Source organism: Numida meleagris, chromosome 4, assembly GCF_002078875.1.
Source record: "Numida meleagris isolate 19003 breed g44 Domestic line chromosome 4, NumMel1.0, whole genome shotgun sequence".
NCBI classification, from domain to species: Eukaryota; Metazoa; Chordata; class Aves; order Galliformes; family Numididae; genus Numida; species Numida meleagris.
The window spans coordinates 36,993,314-37,017,311 of record NC_034412.1 but is presented as its reverse complement, the minus strand read 5'-3'; the positions used below and the strand labels follow the sequence as shown (position 1 = coordinate 37,017,311).

The 23,998-nt window shown below is 41.1% G+C and overlaps 1 protein-coding gene across 2 annotated transcripts in view; it reads left to right on the top strand.

The window, feature by feature from the left end:
- Positions 1 to 23,998, top strand: part of NR3C2 (nuclear receptor subfamily 3 group C member 2) — a 199,315-nt gene that overhangs the window by 149,908 nt on the left and 25,409 nt on the right. For both annotated transcript variants that reach the window (XM_021396391.1, XM_021396390.1), the window contains exons 5-6: positions 17,498 to 17,836; positions 18,252 to 18,396. In XM_021396391.1, the coding sequence (XP_021252066.1) occupies positions 17,498 to 17,836; positions 18,252 to 18,396 (484 nt within the window). The remainder of the gene's footprint in view (positions 1 to 17,497; positions 17,837 to 18,251; positions 18,397 to 23,998) is intronic.

The window sequence follows — 23,998 nt, the reverse complement described above, 5'->3', positions numbered from 1 at the left end:
CCAACTGGGTTTGTGTCAGTTCTTCTGAGAGAGTTTTACCAATATGCAATATACAGCAGTTTAATAAAGTTGTCTGTGGTTTTTGTAGAGCAAGACCTCCTGTCAGTTTTTCTTTGATTTTATCTGGATGGCCTAGTTGTGGTTCCTAGTGTTGTTTCAGATATCATTTGTGTTGTTTCAAAGAACATTCTTTTTTTAGGTGTTAGAATTTAAGAAAACATTTGCAGTAGATACAAATCCATGAAGTTATGATGTGCCACTTATGCCTACTTTTATTTGCAGTGTACGGTGTATTGATGCCAAGTCAATAACAGAACATGAAAGGAACCATGCTGCCTTGTGCTGTAATTTTGTTAGGTTCTGTAATTTTTTGCTATACTTGTGAGATGGATCGATGGGGAAACCCATGTTGCTGCATGGAGTCCATGTTAGTGTCTCCTTAGAAGATGACATCCTTCATCCTGACCAAGTGCCAGTTCTGCTTAAGGCAATGCTGTTGCTGCATCACCTCTCCACTCTGCTCTTGATGAAGATATTAAATAAGAACAAAATAAATTCATTTTTCTCCTTCAGGTTTCTCTAGGAACTAATTTGTTCAGAATTAACTTTTCCTTCTTTTGTGTCTGTTTTTATCCATGGTACAAAATAGTGCTCTTGCCATGCTCCTGCTGTGACCCACTAGCGTTTCATCTAGGAAACTATTCAACAGGAATAGTTTAGGTAACTGTCTGAACAGTAACTTGAAAAAGTTATTAAGAAACTATTTGGGAATGATGAAGAAAGCGGAGAATTTTGAAGAGGGCTAGTAATCTCCCAGGTATTGATTAAAAACTGGTATTGAAATTCTGTCCTTGTACTTCACATTTTGCTGACAATTTTATTTCATACATGACATCAGCTCAAGAAGGTGCACTGCAGCAGTCCAAAAGCGCCACAATTCACGTGCAGCGATCCTTAATCAGATTCATAATTCAGGTTCTTTGTTTTTTCAAGTTTTGCTACTTTCAGCTCTGCCTTCTGACTCACGTCCAGCTGCCAGCTCTGTTTGTCTTTCCTCCAGGAACAGCCTTTCAGGCTTTTGGCAAGGACCTCCTGAACTCCAGACTTCCCTGTTTCATCTGCTGGATGCTCCATCCTGCCATTCGTGGCACAACAGCTTGGGTTTCCAGCTTTGCAAAGGAGTTGCAACTTTTCAAGTCTCCTGCTGGGATTACGTGCCCCAGCCTGCCTGGCATCACGTGGCGATGCTGTGCATGCAGTGTGCACTCTTCAGTGTTTTGTCTGGTTTCAGTAGCATGAAGCTCTTGCTGTCTGGGCTCAGAGGGTGCTCTGTCTCTTGCTGACCATGCTGTACGCTTGGGATTTGGTTAGAAACAAAAAAAACTTCTGCCAGGCAGTGGGTGACTCTTTTATGTGGATCCTGTCTGTAGTGCCCTTGAGCTCTTAAACTTTTCTATCTGTTGTTAGGGCTCCATCATTCACCTCTGGGACAATCCCAGGGTAGATGATATTTGTGGCCTCTCTACTCCCAAGGACCGAAGTTGGCCTCCCTTTTTATGTCTGTGCCCTGGTGCACCATTTCTCTGCCTTGTGGGGCATTTAAATTTAACAAGCTGTTTTCCTGAGGGTCCTGAAATGAGTTGCTGTGTTGTTGGCTTTTTCTTTCTTTTGCTCATAAAGATGCATAAAAACAAGCAGGCCCATTACACCTCTGTTCAGTGCTTTGTCTCATCGTGCTGTAGCAGACCAGAATCACTTGGTGTTTCCAAAATTCTTTATGTACAGCTCTTGACGTTTTGTTTTTTCCTGAATCACCAAATTTACTGTGTTTCCTTCCACAATGTTCTGAGTCCATTTCCTTTTCACTGTTCCCCACAGTAAAACAGTAGTTCAGGCTATGAAGTATGCCTGTGTCTCCCGTTCCTCTTTCCAGAGCTGCTGGTTATCACCAGAGCCCTTCTGAAACCTCTCTCTGTGGTCTGTTGTGGTGTGTTTCCATTACTCACTTCCCCTTCAGAGCAGAAAGCTGTAGAAACAAGAGGAACTTGTCCTTTTAGCTTTGACTTAGCTATTGCTTCAGAGAGTTTCCACCTGAGTAAGAAGATATGAAGGTTTGACTTGCCATTTCTGACACAACTGTGGGCAAATTATAGTAGGCTTCCTGTGCTGATCAGCAGTTTCTGTTAAAACCCTCACTAGTTGCCCACAGGAGTGTTGTGGGCTGGTTTGGAAGAGCGTAAAGGAATGAGAGTGATTAGCAGTCTTAAAAACCTGACGGGAGGAGACAGGTTGAATTAGTTGATATTGCTTGGTAGTTCTTAGCCCAAAGAAAGACTGGAGGAAGAGCTGAAGAGAAGGAGGATACAGGTGTCTTCAAAAACATGATGCATTTCTGAAGAAGAGGAGGAGATGATCTGCTTTCTGTGTCTGTGAACAGCAGAGCAAGAAGTGGTAAGCAGCAAGAAAGATTGAAGTGAGGAAATGGAAACCTTGAATAGTTGATCTGGGGAAGATGTGAGGCATCTTATCACTGGGCATCTTAGAAATCAGTTAAGATTAGCATTTGTCAGAAGTGATGTGGCTGCAGTCGGTTCTGGTCTGTGCAAGAAAATGGACTGTACGTTTGTCCCATAGTCTGTTTTCTTCCAGACCATGTTTAATACTAGACAAGGGGACACAAATAAATTAGCTAATTTGTCTACAAATCAAAGAAATATGAAAATGTTACTTCAATGTGACAAAAAGACATTTAGAATTTTGACATCCGTGATATTAACTGAATGAGCAATCCTGTATCTCTGTCTTCTGTGTGGCAGTACATTTTGAAGAAGCAGTGATGCAACTCTGAAAATCACGTGCTCTTTTCTTCTGATGTGTTGTTTTTTTCCTTGTTTGCTACTTTGGCACTTCACAGGTTTTAACTTGACTCTAGAGCTGTGTTTACTCTGGTAATGTCACAAGGAAAATTTATTCAATCGCAGATTGTGCCTTAGCACGTGAATTTGTTGTTCTTTCTCCTTGTTCTCACATATATACTTTGCTTCAGAATCACCTTAGTGGCTTGTATTTTGCTTTGAATCTTGTTTCCTTCTTTTTTTCCACCAATTCCCAAGAGCATGTCTTTCAATGTTTTGCTAAAATAAGTGTGAGAAGTAGCAAGGCTACCTGGCTCAAAAAGAAGACTTTTGAGTTAGATATTAGTAGAAAGAACAATGCACAGCAGGTTATGAAGGAAAAGTTGAGCAAATTTAAGACTTAGCAGTACACGCAAGAGGCAAGAAGGTGGTGTTCAACTGAGGCAGACAAAGTGACAGCATCAGTCAGTGTGTTTGTGAGCCACCCAGTACCACCCAGCTTCCTGCAAACTGATGTGGGTGATTTGTCTGCTCTTGGCGTAAGCTTGGGTAGCTTTTTGCCATCAGTTCTCCTCCTTCTTCTAATGCCATAATGTTTTAGTAATGGAAATCTTCCCCAAATAACATCATGGCAGAAGCTGCAAGAAAAGGAAGACATCTTGGGACATGAGTTTGTAAGAACGGTCCATCCTCGGTAAAAGGATCTGTCAGTAGGGGAAAAAGGAGGTGCTGATGTGGGGTGATTCTTGTGCCTTCAAAGCCATGCCTTTGTCGTACTGGAATCTGAGGAAAATTCTATTTGATTTCTGGGTCTGCAGTTTGACCAAGCACATTCAGGCAGGTCATTTACATATCTCCTCAGAGATGCATGTATCAGTTTTAGTTGTTACTGACATTTCATACATGACTACTTCCGCTTCAGGAGAATTTAGAAACACTGTCAGTTGTGGAGAGATATTCAGGTCCTCCAGATCATATATATGGGTAATATTGCAGAGTTGCATTTTCCCTGACAGGTGGTTTATGTCACAAATTAGTACATACAGGGTGTTTTACTAATGTTCAGGGTGATTTATTAAAGCAGGAGATAAGCATGGTTATTATTATTATTATTTTAAATGACTAATCATGAACTGGATGATGAAAAACTGCAGAAGACGAACAGCCAGCTTATATTTCACAGATAGTGTTGCTGTTCTGGTAAGCAGGGCAAATGATTTCTCGAAGATGAAGGACAGACCAGCTGCAGTAGAATGTATTAAAAATAAAGTCATTTGAGAGAAACCAGAGCTGATGAAAACAAAGGATACGGAAATCATGCAGATGAGGAGATGCATCCCAAAAATTTTGTTACTTGGGAAAAATACCAGTGGTGGTGTGGTGTGTAGCAATGTAATAAGAGTGCAAAGGGAAGTGCAGCTCTTACCAAGTTGGGTTCCAGTAATAGCAGTGTAAGAACAAAAATGAAGATTTAAAATTTGACATGCTCTTTAGCAGGAAGTGGAAGAATGAGCACTCGAGATACAGGATGAGAGGTACTGTGGAAGTGTTTGCTTATTGATGATTTTGAAAAACTGAAGATGCTGAGTGGCTGTGTCTCCAGTGTAGATACAAAGAGGGTATTTGACACACAGTAAATGTCTCTATGATTTTATCAGAGGCAATCAAGATGTCTTAGTGTTCTGATCAGAATGAAGAGCACACAAATCACAGAACAGGCTTAGTATTGCGTATCAACCCAAGTAAAAAGCAGGAGAGAAGACTTGGACAAGGAACGCCTGCAGAAGGTTGGATGAGAATGGGTGTCTTGGGAGGGAGGTTGTCACTTGGCACAAGGCAGAAACCAGTGTTCATAGCCAAGAGCATTCAGTCTGGTACAGTGGAAGGTTTCAAAATCTGTTCTCCGAAGTTTCCCTAACTCAGTTTTTAACCAAATTATTAGAAATGCCAGCAGCACAAACTGCTACTGCATCGTTGCTGCAGGTGTTTTAGAGTTGGAGATGTCAAGTGCTAGAGTTGTAGGTGACCTGCTCTTTACATTCCTTGTTGGCATTATGCTGCTAGTCTGTAAATATATTTGATGAGTAGTCAAAACTAGTGATGCACTTAGTAGACATTGCTTAGCTCAAAAACCACTGAATTTGCCATCCATTTGAGAGTGAATAAATAATAAAATATGAGTTATGGGAGCATCTGAAAAGGACTGATTAAGATTGGCTTTAATCAAAATTATAGTTTTCTTTTGTAAGCTTTTTTAAGGCTTTGCTTATTGGTTGATTTAAATATTTAGTATATACATTTCTTTTGAAATTAATGGAGAAGCACAAAAGGGAGTTTTAATATACCAAAATGTTTTCTGTGGGACTGCATTATGTCAGTTTGGGATTTTATATGAAATGTATGTGGGGGAAATTTTCATACTTCAGCCATTTCTCATTAAAAAGCTTTATCAAAACCAGCTTGATTTGATTTTAACAGGAAACCACTAATTGGCATTTGGTAAAAGTTGTTCCCACACGGGGAGGAGTACCCCTATGAAACTGTTATTTTTCAATTAATTATCACTTTGAGGATTGCTGCGAAACAACCGAATGTGTTAGACATTTTCCCTGACAACCTAAATATTCCTGTAACATGCACTTTGGAACTCAGCTTTATTTTGTCGCTTTTGACCATTTTCTCCTCATGATGCATACCCTGAAGCTCAGCATGGCTTAAGAAGGGATTGATTCCTCCTGTCTCTTCGTAAAGCTTCCACTATGCTTTCTGTTCTTGATGGCTAGGGACAGCATCACCATCCCACTCATCAGGCAACTGCATAACCTGATCTTCATCATTAAGTCAGACCTTGAAACTTGCAAGATTTGATCTGGGCTTTCACTTCAATTTTTCTAAGAGGCACCTGTGATAGCTTCTTTGCTGTCTTTGCAAAGCTGCTTCTTTTATCAGTGCTCCAAAGGCCATCCCTGCAAGCACATGTCAGTGACTGTGGATCCACAGTCCTGAATCCTGTATGCAAAAGCCATTGAGCCACAGAGGAATGTGTGTCTGTTCCATAAGATGTGTGCAAACGCTGTTACGAAGAGCCACCTCCTTGTACGTATTTGTATTTAACTGCTCAGTTTCTCTAGCTATAACTACAGTAAGGAGGAAATACAGAATTTTCATTAAAATTTGAGAAGAATTCTCATTTGTAGGTGTATAATTATTAATAGCGTTCTTTAAAATTGCTGTGAATGGTTTACTGTCATGCTGGAAGAGCATCTGGAGTAGGGTCCTACTGAGGGTCAGTTCTGGGTCTACAGTTTTCCACTCTGAAGAGTTTCTCCTCTGTGAACAGGGTCAGAATTTGGAAGTATTTTCACTTCCACTGAAATCAACAGGATGGCATTTTCAGTAAAGTGCAGAGGGTTACACTGAGAAAGGATATCTCAGGTGTGCAGTTATGAAATGCCTCAAAGCAGCTGTTCTGGGAACTGCTGAAAAGAAAGAGCTGTGGTTGCATGGCATTAAATATAAGCCAATAAAGTTAAATTATTGCAAAAGTAGGCAAATCTAATTTGATACAGAGGTGTTAGTTAGACCTGATAACCTTCAGTACTGCTGGTCAAGGTGGTGGGGCTGGGACAACTTCATGAAACAGCTTCATTCCTGTTCCGTTTGGTGGGATTAATGGTGCTTGTGTTCTTCTCGATGGGCATCTCATCTCTTTTAAGATCCCCGGTTTGGAAGTCTCTGCTGTTTCCATTAATAACCTGCTTCAGTTTTTCACAGCTTTATATTTAAAAGGTTTCCCTTCCATCAGAACTGAATTCTGTTTCCTGAAATTTAGAGTCACAGAATCACATAATATCAAGTGATGAAAGGGACTCACAAGTATCATCGAGTCCAACTCTTGGCTCCACACAGGGCCACTCAGTATTCAAATCCACATTTCTGAAAGTGTTGTCCAAATGCTTTTTGAACGCAGACAGCTTGTGGCTGTGACCAGTGCCCTGGGGAGCCTGTTCCATGCCCACCACTCTCTGCTGAAGAACTTTTTCCTAACCCTAACCAGACTCTCCCCTGACACAGCTCCATGCTGTTCTCTCAGGCTGTGTTGCTGGCACAGAGAGCAGAAATCAGTGCTGCCCCTCTGCTCTCTCTGAAAAGCTTTAGGCCACCATCAGCCCTCCCCTCAGCCTCTTCTTCGGGCTCAGCAAACCAGGGGACCTCAGCTGCTCCTCATACAGCATGCTCTCTAGACCCTTCACCTTATTCGTAGTCCTCCTTTGGATGCTCTCTAATAGCTTTATGTCCTAATTTTGTGGTGCCCAGAACTTCACTGCACTCGAGGTGAGGCTGCACAGAGCAAAATGGCTGGCAGTGCTGGGCCTGGTGCCCCCCAGAGTGTGGTTGGCCCTTCTGGCTGCCAGGACACACTGCTGACTCATGTTCAACTTGCCGTCAACCAGATCTTCCAGGTACCTTTCTGTGTGTCTGTTCTCCAGCTTCTCATTCCCCAGTCTGTATGTATATCCAATGTTGCCCCATCCCAGATGCAACAGGCAGCACTTGCTAAATTTCATGTGCTTGGTGATTGCCCAACTGTCTTTTCTATTAAGATATTTCCATAGGGCTTCTACATCTTCAAGGGAGTGAACTGCTTCTCCTCGTTCAGTATCATCTGCAAACTCACTTAGCGTGCATTCAAGTCCCGCATTGAGATCATTTATGAAAACTCTGAAAAGAACTGGCCTCAAAATGGAGCCCCGAGGAGCCCTATATGTAATGGCTGCCAGCCTGATGCAGCCCCACTTACTATAATTATTTGAGCTTGTTACGCCAACTGATTGTTCACAAGATTTCGTGTCTTGTGGCTGGAGAAGGGTGTAAAGACAGGCCAAGGAAGAACAAGGATAATAAGCAGCTTAGAAAAAAATGTATATCTGTAAGGAAGAGTTGAAAAAACTTCATTTATTTTAACGTAGAAGACAGAAACATATTAGAAAGAATGTGATACCAGTTTTACAGTTCAAAAAATGGTATGAAAGAGGAGACAGGAAAGATAAGTTGCTCTTTATGGCCACTGTGGGAATGATGAAGAGAAATCAACTTTACTGCAGAAAACAAAAATGATACAAGAGTTTTTTGGGGAAAAACTGAGTAATTAAATATTGGAGAAGGATGGAGGATGCTGTGGAATTCCTGCTGTTGGAGATTAATAGCACAGTGCATCAGCAAACTGTAGTTGGTGCTGCTCAAAGCAAGTGGATAAACTGCTTCACATACTTATCTCTGTTCTCTGCAATGCTGTAATGGAGCAGCATTGCACTGCATTGTATATTGGAATCTGTTCCAAATAAAGCAAAATGCAAACATTTCTGAAATTGTCTTATAAGCGAGTGAGGTAAAAAGCAGTAAATACAAGAGCTTGTCCAACTGTAATGCCTCCTATTTTATTATATTGGCCCACAGCAACAGAGTGAATGGTGGTGGCATGGCAGTAGAAGTTGAATCATCCAGCCTGTATTCCGTTACATTTTATTGCTGTGTGGCAGATGTCAGCAGTGGGGCAGTCTGCTTCATATGCTCTTCAGATGCCATTTTGTCAAACGTGTGTCAGTGAATTCCTTCGTGTAGAAAAAAAAATGCATGCGTTGACAATCGTTAATGCTTGCTGAATGTTTATGGAGATGAAAGAGTGAATGTGAGCACAGTGAGGCAGCGGGTGGTGCGTTTCAGCAGTGGCGAGAGCAATGTGACAGACAAGCCGCATTCTGGATGGCTACGCACAACTGCAAAATGAAGTGTCTTGATTGGCTCATCAGCAGATTATGACCAGAGAACTGTGTAAAGAGCTGAATATTGGATTTAATGCATTGGAAATTATGGTGGCAGCACTGGAATATCACAAAGTTTGCACCAGGTCCCACAAATGCTCACACAGGAACAGAAAGGCTACTGCATGCAGGTTTGTTAGGACCTTTTGAGTATGAGGCGGAAGGTGACAGTTTCCTGGATTACATTGTTAGCAGTAACAGGACGCAGTGTCACCACTATGAGCTGAAGTCAAAAGGGCAGTCCCTGGAGTGGTGACATGCGAATTCCCCATCAAAGAAAAAGCTCAAGATGCCGCCATCAGCAAGTAAAGTGAAGTGCACTGTCATTTGGGATGGGAAAGGAGTGATCCTTCTGAATTTCCTGGAGCCCAGACAGACCTCAACTCTGACTGCCACATCGCAACGCTGACTAAACTAAGACTCAAACTTCCAGAATCAGGTCAAACAAGACAACCTTTCTCTTGAAACATGATAACGCCAAGCCCCATAGCAGTTTGAAGACCATATAGCATTTTGCCAATCTTGGCTGGGCTGCCACACCCAGTGTGTAGTCCAGATTTGGCACCTTCTGATTTCCATCTGTTTGGGCCGATGAAAAATGGACTGTATGGGAAATGTTTTCCTAGCAATGATCCCATTGTAGCAGCTGTGAAACACTGGGTCACCTCTGCTGGTGCAGGTTCTTACAAGCACAGCATGCAGGCTCTTGTTCATTGCTGGCAAAAATGCGTAGCTAGTGGTGGTGACTGAGTTGAAAAACAGTATTTTGTAGCTGAGAATTTGTTCTATCGGTTAGTATTTTTGTGCTCTTTGTATCTGTTGTAGTTGCCATGGAAATAAATAGGAAGCATTACTTTTGGAGCAGCATACATTTTTATTAAGCTGCAGTCAGTTTATTTGTAGTTTAGATCAAACTAGAATAAAGACTCAAAATATGTTTAAGTGAGCACAATTTTAAAAGTGTACAATTATGCAGATTAAGACGTACTTCAGGAACTTTTTCTTTCTCCTGTCCTGTGCCTCCCTTTGGGTGTACTGAATGTGAACTAATAGCAAGACTGGGATTTGTGGATGTGCTTGGATGTTTGCATGGTCTGGCCAAAAGAAAATAAAACATGACATGTCCATAGATTGAACTTCATGCATGTTTGTTCCTTGTCTTTAAGCTGTCCAATCCTGTCAGATTAAAGTGTTACTTATTAATTAGGAAGCAGTTGCTAATGATGTTGGCCGTGCCAAACTATGTCATTATTTCCGTTATGCCTACCATTTCATTCTGCTGTATTTAGTCATTGGCTCTGATCTTATTCTCTGCTGGAAGCTTGCTTCTACAGATAGAGATTAAAAAGAAAAAAAAAGGAGGAAGTTTTCATCGCTTTTTTAATTAAATTAAAATTTCTACTTGTGTACTGATACCTTGGGCTCGCAGCAAATGATAGTTTTCTATCACTTTCTGTCTCCTTGGGGACAGACCTGTCAATAATAGTTTTTAAAAGGTAAAAGGTGGGATGTTTATTTTCTTTCTCTACAGCTGTGGTCTTTCTTTGTATATTTAGATAAACTGCATGGTCTGTACAGTGCATTCCAATGCTATTGCAGAAACCACCCTTGAAGGGCCACTGCTTTGCAAGTGTGATGTCCTTGTGGCACTGTCACACGTGATAAATTTAAGTAATTTTGTGTTCTTTAAGTCCCTGTGAAACTTGTCTCTTGCCAGTGCTGTTGTTTTCCATTTACTTTCTCCTCTTGGTCTGTCCGGTTGAACTGGTGAGTCTCCTTGGGTGTGCGCATCTCAAAGATTTGTACCCAGGCCTTCCTCTTATGTTTAGGACAATGCCCAGGTTCATGTTTGGAGGTTCTTCATCTACCACAGGTCTGATTGGAAAGTTGTAGTATGCTTTCCAAAGCGGATAATCAGCTTAAGGGAGCTTTAAGATCCTGTCTCTGCTGTCTCCTTCTGCACTTCCTGACGAGTAAAAGGTGTATGCCTGAATGCATTTTGTAGGACTAATGCTGTAGGATCTCACTTGCTTTATTGCTTTTTGCTTCATTCTATGTGTGTATATATATGTAAAATGTCTATATTATTATCTAGAAATTTCTCAGCAAAATCTTATACCCATTGTGCTAGACACTTAAGTGAAAAAAGTGTCAGTACCAAGATAGCTCAAAATTTTCACGTATGTCAAGATGCAACAGACTGGGGGAAGGGATGCACTGTTTGTGGTAGCAGTAAAATAGCTAATGAGAACAGATGTCAGCTCACTGAAGCAAGTGAGGCAAAGACACCAGGCAAACGTGATGGAAAGATTGAAAGGAGGAAAAAGTGATATTATGATGGAGCATTTATCTGTGCAAAAGTGGAAGCAAGTGAGAAAGTGTGTCTGGTTGGTGAGGGCTTGGGAAGGTCTACCTGAAGGCTGTTGTGGCTGCATCAAGGGGAGACTCGGCAGCTCAGTCCTTCAATGGCTGGTACAACAAGGTGCCCCAGGTCACATTTGTGGAGAGAAGCAGGCAGCAGGGCAGGGATGTGCAGGTAAGCTCTGAGGCACTTTTTGGAGGATCCAAGAGACAAAGCTGACAAGTTTTGAGGCTAGGAAGGAGGCAGTGGTTGTAGCTCAGGTGCAGAGCTTGAGCAAGTGATGAGGATGGGACCTGGGTATTTGAAATGCAGATACTGCTGGCAAGGCGTGCAGCGTAGGCTCGAAGACAGTCACAGATGATGGGCTTGAATGGGGAGGAGGTTTTTGATGATATTCAAAGTGTGTTTGTATTGCGGCATCTCTTACATTGTTTGAAGTGCGTATGACATCTTTTTTTTCCAGTTGTCTTTTAAATCTGTTTACTGAAATGGCTCTTTTTTCTTTTTCTCCTTTACTTACCACCTTTTTTTTTTTCCTCTTATTTTTTTAAACCATTGTCTTTTCCTGATATACGTCCTTTCATGTCCTTTCGGTTTCTCATTTTATTTTGCTGGTGTTCTCTGCTTTCTACCAGAGGTAGCATATCTTTTTATAACGTGCACTTGATATCACTTACTCAAATATATCCTGCAACATGGGTAAAATTAAGATCTGTTGAATGAGGATCAGTTTGGTCCTGGCTCTGATAGACCTATGCGAATATTAGTTGTTTTTGATAGGCAACAGGCAAGCTCTGAGTATCATATTTTAAAGAAAAATTCTTATTTCTGGAGATTATCGATTGCAAGCATTGTAATTCACGCATACCTACACAAAAGTTTAGATAATTGTATGAACTTCTGATATTTTTTAGAGCACTGGATGCCAATTTGAATTAATTGAAGGATCATTTTAGATTGTTTGTTTGCTTAAGTTAAATGCAAATACAATTCTGCAAATTAGACTTTACTGTGTTATAAAATTGCTGAACTAAATCATAATATTTACGTGCTCTTTTGTCTACTGTTGATAGCATTTTGTTCTTTGGCATTTTGTACCCCATTTCTTTAACAATAATACTGATGAAAATTACTGATTTTGAGCCTATGAAAAATAATTCCCAGTTTTGAGGCCGTGTTTACTTCATGTTTATTCCTTGGGAATGGATGGAATATGGATTAGCCCCCTCTAGATCCAGTTTGTGTAGCAGATCGCATGAAAACTTGTGATCATTAAACCAGAGGGCTCCCAGTTTTGACTTTACAACAGCAGTCTATCAGATAATGCATCAGTGCGAAGGAGCCAGTTGTCCAAATGTGAGTCCACCCCAGTCTCCAGTCTATAGCTGTTCTCAAATGATTAAGTCCAGTCTTTTTACTAGATTATAAGGCTGAGCCAATAGCAAGGGGGAAAGATATTCATCTACCATACAGTGCTACACTGGTTTTTGTGCAGCAACTCACTTGGCCTCAGGGACTCTGGAGAAACACTGTTGTCACTTTATAGTCAGGTGGGATGACCACTGAGAGCGACGAGCAACCGTGCTTGTTGGGGAAGGTTGCTCTTACTGAGATCTTCAAGCACGTGGAACACTATGGAGTTTTGTAGAGTTTGAAGGCTGTCCTTCGAACTTGTTGGGCAAAGGTCTGCCCAACTTTTGTCTTTCTCTTCCAGGGGAACAGAGACTGCTATATTTGGTCAGATATGTTGTTTATTTATTTCTCTGCTGTATGATTTAGTGTTAGAGCTACAAGGGAAGTCTGCTGGGCATGCCTGTTCAAAGTGCAACTTTACAACTTTTCAGCTACTTCACCTTATTTCAATATTTGTTTTTACGACAGTGTGTAAGACCTCTTAAAATGCTTAACAAAAATCATGTTAGATGTTTTATGTGTTAACCTGAGGTATACCTGCAGTGTGTCTTTCACTATTTGTTTTTCTTCAGCTCTTACTCAATCTTCAGTTATTTAAAAATACAGGGATTATAATATGATATCTTGGCTGCAGTAGCACAGAGCAGGAGGGACAAGAAACTCTTGGCGGTGCTGCCATCTTTGTGATGGTCCTATCCTAACCCTTACTACTTGTCAGGCTTTGTCTGAGGCTTGAATGCCTCGTATGTGCCCTGTCCCCTGGTCTGCATGGTGACTGTGTGGCTTTTCCGACATTTCCACACATGTATCCTGTTAGGCTTGGCTTTTTCTCACCGATTTGGAGGTGGTTTTATAGTTGGTATTCCATCTAGAGAGCAAATGTGCAAAACACTTTTAAAAGACAGGCTCAGAGTATGTATTTCTCTGCGCTTGTATTTAATCGTTAGTTGTTGGTTTCTGTGGGAGTTACCAAACCAGTTGAGCTAGAGTGCTGGCATAAAGCCAAATGAAAAATACAGTTTTCTTCACTGTAAACATGACTGTCAAGCAGTAATGTTTTTCTCAGCTTCATTTTAAAGGCATTATAACGGAATAAAATGAAACTAAAACACATTTTTATGCCAGTATTATACATGGAAGAATGCTATTTCTTTTTTCTCCTAATGAAGAACTCAGTGAATAGAACATACAAAATTATATTGTAACAAATATGTAATCAGTTATCTCTATCACTAGATATTTGAAGGAGTTGTTAAACCAAGATATTTCTTATTCTGATTGTGCTATGGTGAGAATGCATTTTTGGCCTCTGCAAACATGAAAGATATGCAAAGTTTTTTATTTTTAGTTCTGTTTTGATAACAGAAAAAAACCAATGCCTGATAAAATTTGATGAATAATGGCAGCAAGCATTAATCTCTATCCATTCCTTCAGGCTTATTTTCAAACTCCCTTTTCAGTGACTGATAGCTCTGGCAACTCATCGTCCAGTGTTCTGCTGAACTTGGCCATTCTTGCTTTGTTTTGGGGATTTTTTTTCATTTTTTAATTTTTTCGAAAAATGCGGAAGTTGGGCTTTGCCTTTCTAAGATAAATGTGAACTATATTTAATGCTTGCAGTGATTTCACCAGTACGTCATCCTGTAGGTGCAACTGCACCAAATGGGGAAAAACAGCATTTTCACTTACTTTTCAGAATTAAATTTAACAGTTGTCTGCACTGCCTGTCCGTAACGCCCTCCGTTTTATTTTGCAGAGTAAGGAAAAAGCTTTTTTAACAAAATGTCTGATCAGCTGCAGCTTTGTGAAATGGCTTTTTGGGTACTAAGAACAGAAATTGCATCTTGAAGAATGGGTGCCAGTGTCCATGTAACTTGGTGCACCAGAGGATGAAAAATCCTTCAGCTGTACTTCATTGTTTGAATGAGCATTTTTGCTTAGTAATAGAAAAGTAAGAAATAGGATTGGAAGGGAGGTTGAAGGGTCATCTTATTTGTCTGTCTCTTGAAACAGAATTCGTTGCAGTGAAACCTCTCCTGACTAACATTTGTCTTGCATCTTCTGTATCACCTCCAATTATAGCAACTCCAGTGTTTCTCTATGTAATCCATGCTAATACTTTGGGTAATTAGGAAGTTTTTGTAAAGAATATGTGGGTAGTTGAACAACAGAGTTTTAAATTAAATTTTAGTAGTGCCAGCACATTTTTATTTGCATATCTAATCATTTTATTAAAAAAATTCAACCTGCATCAATTGATCTGGATATTTGCAGGCACAGAGAAATGAAATGATTGGAAACAGAGATTCGTGCTGTAGATGAGTTAATAAAATGGTGTTTGACTCTCCAAAGAGGAAGTTAACAAATGTTGCACAAAGATCTGTGACGTTCTCTGCAGATCTCCTGGCTATGTTGATGCAGAAATCAGTCAGGAGAAGCTTTCTTTTGTGGCTGATGGAAATGACACCAAGCTGATGCTCAGATTTTGCACTTCCTGCTGACTTCAGTATGTACTGTGATAGCAATTAATTATATTTGAGTTTTTAAGATGATAGTCCAAGAGCGCCTATTGGACCAGGCACCTTTGAGATCTCTCATGTGAGTGGTACCACTGCTATTTTATGTCACAATCGCCTGGGATTTCCCTAACAAACAAGTTTGCTTTTGGAGCTGGCTTATCCCAAGATCCTTGGGGGTCAAGGTACTGTGCTGTAAGGAAGTGCTGGCAGCAGCAGGCTGTTGTTGCATTGGGACACATGTTGTTCTGAGTGCTGGCAGCTGTATCCTGCCTTGCAGTGTGACCGCAATCAGTGGGTCTGGGCAGGAGCCCCAGTTTCAAGGAAACAGGCAAGTGCTAATGGTCTCATCACCAGCAGTAGTCTCAGGACAACGGCAGCACATCTGTTCAGGAGATTTTTCTTAAGTTCTAGATTTTTAGGGGTTTTTATACTGAGGCAGTTCTGTGGATTTCTTGTATGCTTACAGGAGGGACCAGTGTGGAGTGCTAGGCTGGAGGGGAAGGGAATGTTTTGGCGATGGAGCAGAGTGCTGATGCAAGGTGAGGTTTGCAGCAGAACCTTCCTGCACTCCCAGGTTGCTGTATTTAGGGGAGGAGAGAGAGGAATTGATGAGAGGGGAAAAGCTTGATAAGATGGACAAGGGACAGACTAAGAAGGCTGTTTTGATAGGACTAAGATGAACTTACTGATGCCAGTAAAAGGGATGTTATAACTAGAGGGAGATATGAGTCCAGACAAGAGTTTTAGATGTGTACAGACATATAAGAAAAGAATAAATTTGAGAGACGCTGCTCTAAAAGAGCTGCTAACATTTACATTTAGTTTATCGTCTTTAAAGATTATTTTACTTTTCCCAATCATTGCCTCACATTCAGTCTATCTGAATGTGTAGCAGCATACAGGGGAAACTTTCGGCTAACTGGTGCCTTATGTAGGGTTTTAAATTTGAGACTGTTATTTTGCCTCTACTTTTCACTGAGTTTAGCGTGGAAATGATGTATCTGACCCACACTGGTTTTGAGGCAAGTCACACAATCACAGGACCGTGGGCTGTGCTGCCACACTGGGCACCACCTCTCTTTTCTCCTAGTCGACGTGGGAGCATAGGTAAAAGGCTCCTGTTCCTCAACATGTAACTCCACCGCCAGCTTTAGTTTCTCTGCAGGTGAAGTCTGGATGTGCAAAACTAGCCAAAGTCAAAAAGGGACTTTGTTCCAGCATAATGCAATGCCGCTAAGGTGAGCTTGGACCCTGCGACTGACATCGATTGCATGTAAAAGGAGTAACTGGAACAGGGTAGATGACAAGAAGCAAGCCTGCACTGCCTCTTCTGGATATGTTGTATACTGAACAGAAGAGGAGCATTGTGCTGAAATACAACTTTACTTAGACAAATATTAACCTTAAAAATTGATTTTGGAACGCAAAATGAATAATTTATTTCTCCATGTTCAGGTATCAGTGGAAAATGCTGCTTAGAGTTCAAAAGTTGAGAATGGTAATGAGCTATTGGAAGAAAGGAGGGATGGGCTTTTCTGTGTGCTCCAAGGTTGTTTGTTCGTTAGTTTGTTTACTTAATCTTCTTGCTTTCTATTTCCCATTCTTTCCGCACACTGTATGATCATTTTGCTGGGGTGGGAGCAGGGCTTACTACCTGCTTAAATATCCATGCTTCACATGGCAATGTTGGGAAGGAATCCCACAGAGTATGGCTGGCTTCTCTGCAAGGAGTGAAACAGGCTAGTATTGTTGTCTTCCAAGAAAGCTTAGTAAAGAAAAGTAAGGAGGTTAGCATTAAAGCAGAAAATAAATAGAATAGAGGAAAGCTGATCACCAAGAGCTGATAGAAGTGAGAGAGAAGTGTTAGTTGAGGCTCAGTGTGTTTTGCCTAACTGGGTACCTATTCATAGTATTTTTTCAGAACTCACTGAGAGAGGAGGAGGCTCTTAAGGGAAGGATCAAAGCAGCAAACCCAAGGGGATTTGACTAGATTAGGCTGTTCAGAGTGGATTGATTGCCTTTCGAGTTGAGGCACAGCCAGGGTGTGTACAAGGGCTCAAAAGCTTAGGAGGGCTCCAGGTCTGCTAATTTTAGGCATTGCCAGGGAAGCTTCTTTTGATTACAAAATGCAGTGTGGAACATGAATTGCAAACCTGTAGGTGATAAGTGATCCATCTAAACTATAGTACAAATAAACTTCTGAAATGCTTACAGCACCTGCTGCTGTAACTAGGATGTTTTATGCATGTCTGTATAGAGACATAGAAACACAGATTACTGGACACTGATGCTTGCAGATGCACACTAAAGCAACAAAATTTGAACTTAAATGTTTCTTTTGTTCCTTCTTCCATTCTAACAGTGCCACAGGCAAAGTATTTCTGAAGGTCCTGGTGATTTCAGTGTCCATTTCACTTGCAAACTTTTGCGATGCTACTTCTGCTTTGATTTTCTGTAAAACCAGGCTTATGCCAGCTTTTCACACTTTCTCTAGTGACTTGTTTTTTGTGCTGTTTGTCTTCACAGCCCGGAAGTCCAAAAAACTGGGCAAATTGAAAGGGATGCACGAGGAACAGCCACAGCAGCGGCAGCAGCCGCCACCCCAAAGCCCCGAGGAAGGAACAACGTACATCGCTCCAGTAACTGAGCCCCCTGTAAACACAGCACTTGTCCCCCACATGTCTGCCATCTCACCAGCACTTACTCCCTCTCCTGTTAAAATCCTTGAAAGCATTGAACCGGAGATCGTGTATGCAGGATATGACAGTTCAAAACCAGACACAGCCGAATACCTGCTTTCCACCTTAAACCGCCTGGCCGGCAAGCAGATGATTCAGGTGGTAAAGTGGGCAAAGATACTTCCAGGTAGGATCATGAGGCACTTGGTGAAATTTCTGTTCAGCTTTCTGGATTTATCAACTGTTTGCCTGATAAGTTGCATCTTTAGACTGTGGACTGGGTTGAAAACCCTGACAAGGGGAGCAGGATGAATGTCTGATAGAAGGTTGTTGTTTTTTTAATATATGTCATGTTTGTTTCGTATGATTGTGATCGATATTTAAAAAGCTTTCATTTTGAATAGTAGCCTCTGTAGAAGAAAACATGTTTTGCCACTAGAATGAAAAAGTATAGTTTCGCTTCTTCGGAAATGTACTTTGTGGGAGTGTCCCTCTTGTTCTTGACTATAATACTAGAAAAATAATGATTGATGTATTCAGTGCTAGTTTTGCCAACCCTTGTAGGGCACAACATAATTCATGTTTTCTGTTTTGTTCTCTAGGATTTAGAAACTTGCCTCTCGAGGACCAAATTACTTTAATTCAGTATTCGTGGATGTGTCTGTCATCGTTTGCCTTGAGTTGGAGATCATACAAACATACAAACAGCCAGTTCCTCTACTTTGCTCCAGACCTGATTTTTGATGAGTAAGTATTCCTTAATGGTCCTTTTCAGTTCAAGCTGGAAGGATTACTCTGTCTTTATTTGGTTTTTGGTCTAAGAAAATTTCAGCTAATCCTAGTTTGAGAAGTAGCTAGAAACATTTTTATGTGACACAGTTTTCAATTAGTGAAGCTTTGCTACTGCCATCCACTTCTCCTTGTGTGTGTGGATGTGTTCACAAACAGGGAACAAGCTGCTGGTTTGAAATATAACTGATACACAACCAAGATTTATTTAAAAAAAAAAAAAAAAGCATTTTTTAGTATCTACTGGAGCTTGGAGGAATATCTAAGTTCTAGGAAATGTGAACATTTAAATTGCCAGTTTTTTTTTTTTTTTTCAGAGCAGTCACATAATAGTGCTTTTGTTAAGAATATACAGCTGTTCAATGAGTTTTCTTGACAATCTTTAATTACTCTTCTTTGCAACCATGAAAGAAGCCAAAATGTTTTTTCAGTAATAAAACATAACTTCTTTTATAATACACTTAGAGAAAAAGAAGGATCAACCAAGGAACCATTCCTTCTGCATATGTATGTTCCTTCGTATTTTAAATTTGTGGTTTAGTGCTTTGCCTTTGAGGAGTATAATTTAATTTCTGTTCCATTCACCTAGTGTTTATTCCAAGTCAGTAAAGTCAAAACTTGAATACACAAGCAGTCAAACTGTGGTCACGTCTGGTGGATGAGGGAAAGGCTGTTGATGTGGTCTACCTAGACTTCAGCAAAGCCTTTGACACTGTCTCCCACAGTATTCTCCTGGAGAAACTGGCAGCCTGTGGCTTGGACAGGTACACTCTTTGCTGGGTAAGGAGCTGGCTAGAGGGCCGGGCCCAGAGAGTGGTGGTGAATGGAGTTAAATCCAGCTGGCGACCGGTCACGAGTGGTGTTCCCCAGGGGTCGGTGCTGGGGCCTGTCCTCTTCAATATCTTTATTGATGACCTGGATGAGGGCATTGAGAGCACCCTCAGTAAGTTTGCAGACGACACCAAGCTGGCAGGAAGTGTCGATCTGCCTGGGGGTAGAGAGGCCCTACAGAGAGATCTGGACAGGCTGGATCTCTGGGCTGAAGCCAACGGGATGAGGTTCAACAAGACCAAGTGCCGGGTCCTGCACTTTGGCCGCAACAACCCCAGGCAACGCTACAGGCTTGGGGCAGAGTGGCTCGAAAGTTGTATGGAGGAAACGGACCTAGGGGTATTAGTCGACGCTCGGCTGAGCATGAGCCAGCAGTGTGCCCAGGTGGCCAAGAAGGCCAATGGCATCCTGGCTTGTATCAGAAATAGTGTTGCCAGCAGGAGTAGGGAATTCATTGTCCCTCTCTACTCAGCCCTAGTGAGGCCCCACCTCGAGTACTGTGTCCAGTTTTGGGCCCCTCACTGCTAAAAAGACATTGAGGCCCTGGAGGAGGGCGACGAAGCTGGTGAGGGGTCTGGAGCACAGGCCTTATGAGGAGCGGCTGAGGGAGCTGGGATTGTTCAGTCTGGAGAAGAGCAGGCTCAGGGGATACCTCATCGCTCTCTATAACTACCTGAAAGGAGGTTGTAGTGAGCTGGGGATCGGCCTCTTCTCTCTTGTAACTAGTGACAGGACGAAGGGGAATGGCCTCAAGTTGAGCCAGGGGAGATTTAGGCTGGACATTAGGAAATACTACTTTTGTGAAAGAGTGGTCAGGTGCTGGAATGGGCTGCCCAGGGAGGTGGTTGAGTCACCGTCCCTGGAGGTGTTCAAGAAACGTTTAGATATAGCGCTGGGATACATAGTTTAGTGGGGTTATGTTGGTGGTAGGTGGATGGTTGGACTAGGTGATCTTGTAGGTCTTTTCCAACCCAGCTAATTCTATGATTCTATGATGTAATGCAGTACAATTCCAGTACAAGTGATTTTTCAGTGCCCATGCTTCATTTAGTTTTGTTTCATCTTCTGTATCACTACCTCAGGAAGCAGATTGCCTCATTTTTCTCATAGCATTTGCCTTGTGTGTCTGTAGTAGAGTTTAACCTTAGTGCTTAATTTTACATCTATTCCTGTTTATGAAATTGTACTGGTTTGAAGCTTTGCTCCAGAATTGCTGAAGCCTGATTCTACCTTTATTTTTTGAGTACTATGAACTTGGAAATGTTGTAAGTACTTACAAACACAGGCTTCCATTTCTGTGGTATGAGGCTTATCAAAGCTCACTAAGGTTCATTTGATGCAACTTTTAAAAATATTTTGTTCCCTTTGGTACTTTAAGAGATAGATTAGTCCATATAGAATGAAAAGGAGATGCTTGAAAATGACTTTTTGTTTTGCTGGCTTGAGAAAGTCATGTTCCATTAACACCAGGCCAAGATTTTCTTGATAATTCTTCATATTTTGTCTTGAGAGGTCGTTTCCTGTCCTTGGGCAAGAAGTAATTAGTAGAGGCCCTTGCCGGTATGCTGCCCAGGGGGTTCAGCATTTTTCTTCAATGAACAGCTAAGAAAGAGTGAAAGTAGAGCTTGGCATTAGCAGAATTATGTTGCTTTGTTTTGCATTAAATGAATTTTCCGTTTACTCTCAACTACTGTGAATAAAAGGAAGTCATAACGTTTCTGGAAGGCCATGATATATGATATTGTTTTATTTCTTATTCTGAAGGCCTGTAAACAAGACACGTAATAAATGAAAACCTTTGCTTTTAATAGGCACTAAAGCACTTCTGATTGCATAAATACGGAGCAAAATGCCCCTTAGTAAATAGGCAGTTTGACATTCTACTAGGTGTATGCGAGGCTGGGAATAGTTGGCCACCTACATTTAGTTATGTTCTATGTCTAATTAAGTGTACTGTTGGTCTTCATTGATCAAGCATGCATTCCATTGCTTTAACTGGGCTTAAGTATATGCCAAGATGTGAACTGAGGATAAGAAAATGGCCATGCAACCACTCAGTTATTCAGCATGTTACAGAAGTGACAAAATATATTGTGTGTGAGGAGAAGGACCTGGGTGTTCTTGTGGACAGCAGGGTGGCCATGAACCAGCAGTGTGGCCTTGGGGCCAAGGAGGTCAGTGGTATCTTGGGGTGCATTAAAAAGAGCGTGGCCAGCAGGTTCAGGGGGATGATCCTCCCCCTCTACTCTGCCCTGGTGAGGCCGCATTTAGAACATTGTGCCCAATTCTGGGCTCCCCAGTTCAAAAACGACAGGAATCTCCTAGAAGGAGTCCAGCAGAGGGCCACAAAGATGATAAAGGGCCGGGAGCATCTCCCGTATGAGGAAAGGCTGAGTAATCTGGGTCTGTTCAGTCAGTGGAAAAGACAACTGAGGAGGGATCTCATTAATGTTTATGAATATCTAAAGGGAGATGGAAGGCAAATGGATGAGGTCAGGATCCTCTCAGCAGTGCGTAGCAATAGAACAAGGAGAATGGCCTAAAAATGGAACACTGGAAGAACCATACAAACATGTGGAAGAGCTTCTTTATGATAAGGATGATAGAGAAATGGAAGAAGTTTCCCAGAAAGGCTGTGGAGTCTCCTGTGGAAATATTCAAGACCTGTCTGGACTCCTACCTGTGCAATCTGTTGTAGGGTACCTGCTTTAAGCAGGGGGGTTGGACTCAACGATCTCTTGAGGTCCCTTCCAACTCCTGCAATTCTGTGATTCTGTGTATGTAAGTTACAATTTGTAGGTTTTTAATCCACTTCCTTCGTAGCACAGTAGCTGTAATAAAAAGTACAGTAATACTGAAACACCGTGATGAAACGTTTCAGTATGTTGAACTGCGGTATCAATATTTCTACAGTATTTTGCAAATGCACTGAATGAGTAGTGTTGTGTGTTTTTTTTAATTCCTTTGATTTGTCTTGGTTTGTCATTTGCAGCCCAGGAGTAACTCATAGGTGCATAAGTGTGCAGGTTCTGAATTTTCTAGCCATTTTACTTTATTGTAACCATCATAGGATTTTTACAGAGATTTTTACATTTCTCAAGGATGTTAGTCCTTGCCTAATTAAAAATAGCGCCAGGCACTGCATGAAGTACCCAAAATTATTAAAGTGAACTTGAAAAAATCAGATCTAAAATCTGAGGGCAGCTTTCATGAGCATTTAGATCAGCACTGTCTTTCCCCTCAGTCCCATCTCTGAAATGATATGTCATTGAGACGTGTCTCAATCCCTTACCATAATAAAAAAAAAAAATAGTAGAACCAGCAACTTATTGAATAATAATAAAAATATTAAGAGAAAAGTACACTGATATATTGGCTGGTGCTTTTAAATGATAAGGAAAAACTTCATGTTAGGGATTTTGAACTGAGAAATGACTGTCATTTCTTTTACTGTTGCCATTGGGGGCAATTATGTCACTACTGGCTACTTTAATTGTAAAATTAAGACATCAACTCCAGATATTTTAAATAACCCAGTGTATGTAACTGAGCACTATATATGTAATGCACATTAACAAACTAACAAAGCTTATTGCAAAATAGTATAAATCCTTCCTTTAAAGCACAAAATGTAACTTTCAATAAAAATGTGATATTGGAGGGATCTTTCATGCCATGCCTTTGGTAATTCCCCCAGCTGTGAAGTATGAAGAGTATTTCTCTGCTGAAAAGCAGAGAGTGATTGATACTAGCAATAGAGGAAAAAATAGAGAATATATATCTCAAATGAGAGCATTGATGTATAGCAAATGAGGTAGAGAGAGGCAGAAAAACAGCTTTAGGATGCAGGGATTTGTGTGAAGATTTGGTACTGGCGTTGTCTTGGAATGTGTATGGGCAGAGGGTTTTGTGAGGTTGAGGGAAGACATAGAATTAAATTAGAAATTAAGATGTAGCTTGGCTGAATAGCTATTTCATTAGTAAATAGCATGTTCATTGTCTTCTCATTAGATTCCTCTCATAATATACTTGTGGAAGCTGATGGCTAGGATTTGGTGTTGCACAACGCAGAGCAAAGATACAGCTGTCTCTCTGTGACCTTTCAGTGCCTGAGCCCTTAAATCTTTCAGGTATTCCTATTTCTGTAGTCACACCAGGAAGAGAAATCTAATAAAATAAGCGGAATGCTTTTTTGCAGGATGATGGTTGTTAACTCTAATGGTACTGATTTTGGTCTTTTTTGCACTGTTAATCCTGTCTAAATTTAGGTCGATTTTTGTAATCTTTTTGATCTAGCAGTCTCCAAATCCCTTGTTTTTAATTAGTTTTGCTGCAGTGACTGTTGGTATGAGTGGTCAGTGTTCGTTCTTTGCTGGTAAAGTATGTGTGTGATTGCAGTTCTTGGTAAAAGGTCAGCAAGCACTCCATGATACTACTCGGCATAAGTTTTTTGCTTATGTATATTATTTAGAACAGAAATGCTTCACTCATACAATCTAATCTGTCAGGTGGTTTTAGGGAGATGCGTGGGAATGAAAAACAGTTGGAAGGAAGGTCCTTCTAGCACAGTTTTTCATCCTATTAACAGGCCAGTTGCAAAGAAGGTATGGGGTCAGGACAGGGATAAAACATTTATTCATTTGCCCATTCCAGCAGTTAGTGGCTAAGGTACTTTCTGAATGGGAGACTGCAATCAGTTGTGCTTCATAAGCCTTCTGTATCTGCTGTG